The 9095-nt window shown below is 30.1% G+C and overlaps 2 protein-coding genes across 2 annotated transcripts; both read left to right on the top strand.

Moving 5' to 3' along the window:
* The first annotated feature begins 1160 nt into the window (after positions 1-1160).
* LOC124305564 (uncharacterized) lies at positions 1161-2969 on the top strand. The gene has a single exon (XM_046765140.1). It carries the CDS (start codon positions 1161-1163, stop codon positions 2967-2969), a length of 1809 nt encoding a protein of 602 aa, XP_046621096.1.
* A 42-nt stretch (positions 2970-3011) lies between these two features.
* LOC124305563 (uncharacterized) lies at positions 3012-3323 on the top strand. The gene has a single exon (XM_046765139.1). It carries the CDS (start codon positions 3012-3014, stop codon positions 3321-3323), a length of 312 nt encoding a protein of 103 aa, XP_046621095.1.
* Positions 3324-9095: the final 5772 nt, after the last annotated feature.

Raw genomic sequence — 9095 nt, 5'->3', positions numbered from 1 at the left:
AAGAGGAAAATAAAATTGTAAGTGCGAAGAACCAAATAAGCCATAGAATAATATCCATCAAATATTCGTATAACTAGGTAAGAGGACAACCAGGATCGATATTGACCACAAGAGAAGAAGGTGTTTTGCGAAATGAACAGCAACGCAAATATAGAGAAAAAAATAATATAAAGAAGGTGATTTTGGAGAATAACCGGCAGAGCGGTAGTAAAAATAATTCAACGAAGGGTGTAGAAGAATTGGAAGAATCCATTGTGATGATTGATAAGGAACATAAATCAAGAGGACGACCAACGAATGTGATGGACATAGAAGAGCGAAAAATTAGACGACGAGAACAGCAGCGAAAATATAGGGAAGCGAACAGAAAATATCATACTGGCTTTTCAACCAACGAACAGAAAGGAGGAGTTTCAACTAGCAGACAAGGCGATGGAGACGGTGGATGGTCGGACGTATCACAAAAGAAAAAGGAAAATAAAATTGTGATGATTGATTTGGAAAATAAATCAAGAGGACGACCAACGAATGTGATGGACATAGAAGAGCGAAAAATTAGACGACGAGAACAGCAGCGAAAATATAGGGAAGCGAACAAAAAATATCATACTGGCTATTCAACCAACGAACAGAAAGGAGGAGTTTCAACCATCAGACAAGGCGATGAAAATGGTGGATGGTCGGCAGTATCACAAAAGAAAGAGGAAAATAAAATTGTAAGTGCGAATAACCAAATAAGCCAGAGAAGAATAATAAACAAATATTTCTATAACCAGGCAAGAGGACGACCAGGATCTATGTTAACCACAAAAGAAAGACGTGTTTTGCGGAGTGAACAGCAACGCAAATATAGAGAAAAAAATAATATAAAGAAGGTGATTTTGGAGAATAACGGGCAGAGCGGTAGCAAAAATAATTCAGCAAGTCAAGGAGATAGATCGATACCAATAGAGAAGGAACACCAATTTTCAACCAACGAATGGAAGCTTAGATTGATGAAAAAAAGAAAAGCAAGCATAGAAGGAATTGAAGTGGATAGCAAGAGACAACGAGATAAAACGACGGACGAAAACGTGTGTCGACGACTTATAAGCAAGAATAACGTGTCGGAAATTCATGTTTGTGATGAAATATTAAGGGACAGTGATACGTTGAAATCGATGGAGAAGGAACTGTGTGTATTCAGCCAAACAATAGAAGATAACAGAGACAGGTTGGAATTAGACAGAAACAGAGAACGAGTGGAAGCAATGAACAGTGAATCAATCATTGCTGAGCATCGTTACAACGGGGATATTGAAAAAGGCACTTTTAAAACTGTAGAACAACTACACATGGGTGAAATGAACGTAAAATGTAAACATTGCAATGCAGAAAGGTTCAAATATGAAACAGGAAGGGTGGCAAATAATTGCTGTCATGGAGGAAAAATAACATTACCACCATTAACGGAATATCTTGATGTACTTCAACGTCTGCGAGAAGGGAATGACGAAGTATCAAGACACTTCAGACAACATATACGATCATATAATGACGCGTTTGCGTTTGCATCATTTAATTGTACCGTGGCAGATATGGGGAATTCAGGACCATATGTGATGAAAATAACCGGGGATGTGAGTTACAAAATATCTACAAGTTTAGAGACCGCAAACAATAACCGACCGAGATTTGGACAAATTTACATCTACGACGTACAAACTCAGCTAGCGCTGAGAGAAAATGATGCAAGAAGAGCAAATCTGTTAGAAATTATTGGTAGACTGATAATAGATATCAATCATTATGCAGCAAATTTTAAAACAACGTACGAGCGATTTGTTAAGGGAGAAAGCCTGGTGAGATTAAACTTTATAGCACTCAAGGAAGACGATAGACGGCGGTACAATGCGCCAACTTGTGGTGAGCTAGCAGCTCTGATCGTTTCAGATGACGGGGCAGTATCTGAAAATATAGAAGTACAAGTATTTCCAAAACAAGACCGTGCAGTTGGATATGTGCCGAGATATTCGCATCACGTTGATCCAATGACTTTTCCATTACTATTTCCGAGCGGTGATTTAGGATGGAGCTATAATATGAAATACGTAGGAACAAACAAGAAAATCTCTCCTGTTCAATATTATGGACATCGATTGGCCTTACGTCGAGGCGAAGCACAGAATCAGTTGTTGCGGAGCGGACGATTGACACAACACTATGTGATTCACGCATATCTCACAATTGAATCGCAGCGTTTATTGTTTTTAAGAAATAATCAGAAGCAATTGCGTGTAGAATGTTACAAAGGAATGACTGATCACATATCAAATAGTGAAGCGAATACGTCGGATCGAACAAGACTTGGGAACCAAATGATTTTACCATCATCATTTTCCGGCAGCATGCGACATATACAACAGCAGTACCAAGATGCAATGGCAATAACAAGGAAAGTTGGACGACCGGATTTATTTATTACAATGACATGTAATCCTAAGTGGCCGGAAATATGTACGGTATTGAAAGATTTTCCTACAGGTACCACTGTAAATGATATTCCAACAATAGCTTGTCGAATATTCAACATGCGGCTACAACAGGCACTAAAGCAAATCGAAAGCGGTTCAGTATTTGGAAAGATTGAAGGATACGTATACTCGTACACAGTTGAATTTCAGAAAAGAGGCTTACCGCATGCTCACATACTATTTATCTTAAATAACAATGACAAACTTTTGACTCCAGAAGCAATTGCCAGTTTTATATCTGCAGAAATACCAGACAAACGAATACATCAACAACTATATCAATCTGTCACATCACACATGCTACACGGCCCTCACACATCCAAAATACCATGCTGGAATTCGGTAACGAAGTCATGCTCAAAGAAATTTCCGAAAGACTTAGTGGAAAATACTGATATAAGCGGTCGCGGTTTTCCAAAGTATCGCAGACGAAAAAATACAGACATAAATTATTAATGCAACCGCGTGGAAGGAAGAAATATCCAAGTAGACAACAGCATGGTTGTGCCTCACAATCCATACCTACTTGCAAAGTACGACTGCCACATGAACGTAGAATATTGTGCGTCAATAATGGCTATTAAATATGTCTTCAAGTACATCCACAAGGGACATGATCGTGCAAGAGTACAGATAACTGATTCAAACAGCGAGAGTGATGGTCAGCCAATAATCAACGAAATACAGGATTATGTAGATTCGCGTTACGTAGGACCGATGGAAGCAGCTTGGCGTATACTAGAACTGCCAATGCATGGACGAAGTCATGCCGTCACACGCTTACCTGTACACCTACCGGGGCAGCAATAGGCAACGTTTGAGGAAGGTAGAGAAGTCGAAGCCGCTACAAATGAAAAAAAGTGGAGAACCCATCTTATTGCATGGTTTGAATTGAACAGCATAGATGAAATGGCAAGAAATATAACTTACGCGAACACGCCAGATTACTATTCGTTTCAAGAAGCAACAAAAACGTGGAAAAAAAGAAAATATGCATGTCAAGTAGTTAGTAGAATGACAAATGTTTCACCAAGGGATTCCGAAAGATTTCACCTCAAACTAATCCTTGGACATGCGACAAATGCAAGGAGTTTTATAGATTTACGCACTGTAAACGGGAAGGAATGGAATACATTTAGAGAGGCTGCAGTGGATATGGGTTTAACTGCGACAAATGACGAAGCTTTCAAAATATTCGACGAAGCTGTTTCAATACTTATGCCGAAACGGTTACGTAATTTTTTTGTGTGGTATTTAATCGGTGAAATGCCATCGAACGCGATAGATTTATGGAATACTTACAAGAAAGCACTATCTGAAGACTTCGTGGATCAGCATGAAAATAGAGCACTATGTGCAATTGAGCATCTTCTCAGAGCTGAGGCAAGATCATGTGCAGATTTTTACTTACCAATACCGGAGATAATTTTCGAAAATGAAGCGGAAGAAATAACAGTGGAAAATATAGAAACCTTTGCAAAGAAAGGCAATGAACTGGTGAAGCAATTAAACAACGATCAGAAAATAATTTATACACAAATTTTTGATAATATCATGGATAACAAAAGTACTGATAGAAAGCAAGAAAAATGCTTTTACATCGATGGATCAGGAGGAACAGGAAAAACATTTTTATACAACGCATTGTACTACATGTTGAAATCTGAAAAAAAAAATGTTGCATGTGTTGCTTGGACAGGTATAGCAGCCATCTTACTACCATATGGCACAACCGCGCACAAAACATTTGGATTACCATTGACACTGCAAAAGGAAGGAACAATTTTTACAAATGCAACAATGAAGAAAAAAATACAAAGTATAGATGTATTTATATGGGATGAATGTTCGATGATACCGAAAATTGCGAAGTCAACTTCGAACTAAATTTGAAGTGAAAAATGTTAAATAAATTTATTTAAAAAAACAAAGAACTGATATCAATTATTTGTACTTATAAACCAGACGCAGTAGACTCTATATCTCTATACGTAGATATACGTAAAAAAATCGGAAAATGGTAACTATAGCAAAATAAGTCGCCTGATGCAATTGGGGTTGCATGGCATCGGGAGTTTTGTACATGTGAGTGGATTCGTTTACGAAAATAATCTGAGCAGACCTACATAGGGAGCCAATAGCAATGTCGGGTTGATCGGAAACAACCGACTAGACAATACGTAAGGAAATAGTGAGGCGCGAAGCGCCGAACAACGAGGCGCGTAGCCCCGAGATGGGGTTGGCGCGCGAAGCGCGCAGGGGCGAAGCCCCTAGTTAACTAAAATAAAAATATTATTCATTAGAAAAATGCCATTTCTTTACTTTATAAATTGTAATTTGAACATTCATACAATGAATTAGAAATCATTATGGAATTTACCGAAAACATACAGACAGATAAATTATTATTTTTTTGTTTTCATATTTCTAATTTTCAAAAATGATTTATTCTCCAGTTTAAGAAAAATAATTTATTTGAATGAATAACTTTTTATTTCATTATATTATTTGACTGAATGACCTCCATTTATATTCTATTATATTATTGTATAATATAAATATATATAAATATATATATATGTATATATATATGATTGTGTGTGTATATATATATATATATATATTATAATTTCTAATTTACTTTTAAAAAAAGAGAAATTATGAGAGAAAAAATTTTTTTTACATGAATCAAATTTTTGGAATTGTACATAATTAGGAGGAAAATCCTATATATTTTTTAATTATTTGCTTACATATTAATTAAAATGAAAATATTATTTATTAGAAAAGTGCCATTTAATTTACTTTATGAATTGAAATTTGGAACATTTATACAATGAATTAGAACTAATTATGAAATTGAGAGAAAACATACGGATGGATGAATTATTGTTTATTTAATTTTATATTATCAATCTTCGAAAATTAATTATCCTTTACTTTGAGAAAAATAATTTATTCAAATAAATCATTTCTCATTCTAATAAATTAATAGACATCATTACTCCCATTCATATTCCATTATAATAATGTATAATATAAATTTACATAAATATATATATATATATATATGTGTGTGTGTGTATATATATATATGTATATTATAATAATCAATTTACTATTGAAAAAAGATGAAATTTTGAAAAAAAATTTTTTTGATATCATTCAAATTTTTTAAAATCATATATAATTATTAGAAAAATCCTACACATCTTTTAATTATCTGCTCACATATTAATTAAAATAAAAATCTTATTCATTGGAAAAATGCCATTTCTTCACTTTATGAATTGTAATTTGGAACATTCATACAATGAATTAGAACTCATTATGAAATTTGAAAAAAACATACAGATAGATATATTATTATTTATTTAATTTCATATTTTCAATTTTTGAAAATCAATTATTCTTCAATGTAAGAAAATAATTTATTTGAATAAATAATTTTTTATTCCAATCAATTAGTTAACCTAAATACCTCGATTTATATTCTATTATATCATTGTACATTATGAATGTATATAAATATATATATATATGATTGTGTGTGTATATATATATATATATTATAATTTTTCATTTACTTTCAAAAGAAGAGAATTTTGAAAAAAAAAATTTTTCTACATGATTCAAATATTTGAAATTGTATATAATTATTAGGAAAATCCTACATATTTTTTAATTATCTGCTCACATATTAATTAAAATAAAAATATTATTCTTTAGAAAAATGCCATTTAATCTACATTATGAATTAAAATTTGGAACATTTATACAATGAATTAGAACCAATTATGAAATTGAGAGAAAACGTACCGATAGATAAATTATTATTTATTTAATTCCATAATATCAATTTTTGAAAATCAATTATCCTTTACTTTGAGAGAAATAATTTATTTAAATGATCATTTTTTATTTTATTAAATCATTTAACCCAATAACCTCCATTTATATTCTATCATAATCATGTATAATATAAATATACATAAATACATTGATATATATATTTATGTGTGTGTGTATACATATATATATATATGATAATTTTCAATTTACTTTTAAAAAAAGAAAATTAAAAAAAAAAAAAAAATTTTCCACAATATATATAATCATTAGAAAAATCCTATATATTTTTCAATTATCTGCTTACGCATCAAATAAAATAAAAATATTATTCTTCTGGAGAATGCCATTTAATTCACTTCATAAATTGTAATTTGGAACATTTATACAATGAATCAGAAATAATTATGAAATTTACTGAAAACATACAGATAGATAGAGTATTATTCATTCGATTTCATATTTTTAATTTTCAAAAATTAACTATTCTTTAATTTAGGAAAAATAATTCATTTAAATAAATCATTTTTCATTCTAATAAATTATTCAATCTAATTACCTCCATTTAGATTCCATTATATTAATGTATAATATAAATTTATATAAATATTTATATATATATGTGTGTGTGTGTATATGTATATATATATATATACTATAATAATCAATTTACTATTAAAAAAAGATAAAATTTTGAAAAAAAAATTTTTCACATCATTTTATTTTTTCAAAATTATATATAATTATTAAAAGACTCCTACATATTTTTTAATAATCAGCTCACATATTAATTAAAATAAAAATAATATTCATTAGAAAAATGCCATTTAATTTACTTTATAAATTGTGATTTGGAACATTCATACGATAAATTAGAAATAATTATGAAATTCAAAGAAAACATACAGATAGATGAATTAATATTTATCTCATTTCATATTTTTGATTTTCATGAATTAATTATTCTTCAATTTCAGGAAAATACTCTGTTTAAATAAATGATTCTTTATTTCATTTGAATATTCAACTTAATTACCTCCATTTATCTTTTATAATATTAATGTATAATATAAATATATATATATATATATATATATATATATATATATATATATATATATATATATATATATATATATATATATATACTAGAGTGTCCCAAAAAAACTGACTATTTTTTTTTTTTTCAAAGAACATTGAAAAATCGTCAGAGTATCTCTAGAAAATGACCCTGTGAAAATATAAGCTCTTAATATTAATATTTAGAGGTGGCGATTTGTAATTTTCTATTTCCCATTTAAATAACATGGGAAAATTTTTTTTTGAACTTTGGAATTTTGTGATGGGATAACGAGCTACTTCATAAGTATGACAGAATCAGGTCTTATAGAAAATTTGATGCTCTACAAAAAAGGTCTGATTGACATTTTGCGTAAATCCAGCCGTTTCAAAAATATCGAGCCTCAAACTTCGGACTGTTTAAAATTATGCTTTTTTCTTCGTAAATACAACAAAAATTAATTTATATGTATTATAAACCCAGAATTACCAACTGAACAATAAATATATGCATATATTTTACAGAATGCGGATCCGAAATTATTAATTATTATAATATATATAATTATTAATTATTATAAAAAAAACTAATTTAATTATTAATTATAATAATTAATAATTTCGGATTGATTAATTTATTAATTATTATGATTATTAATTAATAATTTCGGATCTGCATTCCGTAAAATATATGCATATATTTATTGTTCAGTTGGTAATTCTGGGTTTATAATGCATATAAATTAATTTTGGTTGTATTTACGAAACTTCACTTATCGCTTTGAGCAGGCCTTGTGAAGGTACAGTATTTTTTTCAGATTCTTCAATCATGTCCTACATCGTGAAAATGACTCTAAAATAACGCTGCGACGCCACCGCGGGCTAGCGGTGGACGGCAACCGGCCGCCCGCCGTTACGTAGAGACTCGGCGCGCCGCAATTTCATGCGCATCGACACCTTTAATGATTTTTTTACTCGGAAACGAAGAAAAACACCCCTCTGGAATTTATTCACAGATTGTAGTACTGTTCAAGGAACATGTCAGAATTTTGAGAAAAATTTTTTGATGGTGTCAGTCACTGTTTTAAAAATCTTTGAAAAATTAATTGTTAAATAAACAATTGATAACAACTTTTTTTTAACATTTCGTATTTTTTTTTAAATTCTATGGAGCTTTCCGCGTAATTTGAAAAAAAAAAAAATATTGTACCTAATTTTTTGCCGAAGTTATGAATTTTTGAAAAAAATGGGAGTCTAATTTGTTATTGTTAATAAAAAATCGAATTTTGCATTATGAGATTCACGCTTTGGCACAGAAATCTAACTCCCCCTACACAATCCACATGCCAAATTAAAAAAATATCTGAGAGATGACTGATCCGGTTGACGCGGAATAGCCCATATACTTTTATATATACTATTTATATATATTTATATTATACATTAATATAAGGAATATAAATAGAGGTCATCAGGTTGAATGATTTATCAAAATAAAAAATGATTTATTCAAATGAATTATTATTCCTTATTGAAGAAAAATTGATTTTTGAAAATTAAAAATATAAAAATAAAAAAATAATAATTTATCTATCTGTATGTTTTCGGTAAATTCCATAATTATTTCCAATTCATTGTATAAATGTTCTAAATTACAATTTATAAAGTGAATGA

Source organism: Neodiprion virginianus, chromosome 5 (genome assembly GCF_021901495.1).
Source record: "Neodiprion virginianus isolate iyNeoVirg1 chromosome 5, iyNeoVirg1.1, whole genome shotgun sequence".
In the NCBI taxonomy this organism is placed as follows: domain Eukaryota; kingdom Metazoa; phylum Arthropoda; class Insecta; order Hymenoptera; family Diprionidae; genus Neodiprion; species Neodiprion virginianus.
The sequence above is the reverse complement of the archived record's forward strand: the minus strand, read 5'-3'. Positions and strand labels throughout refer to the sequence as shown.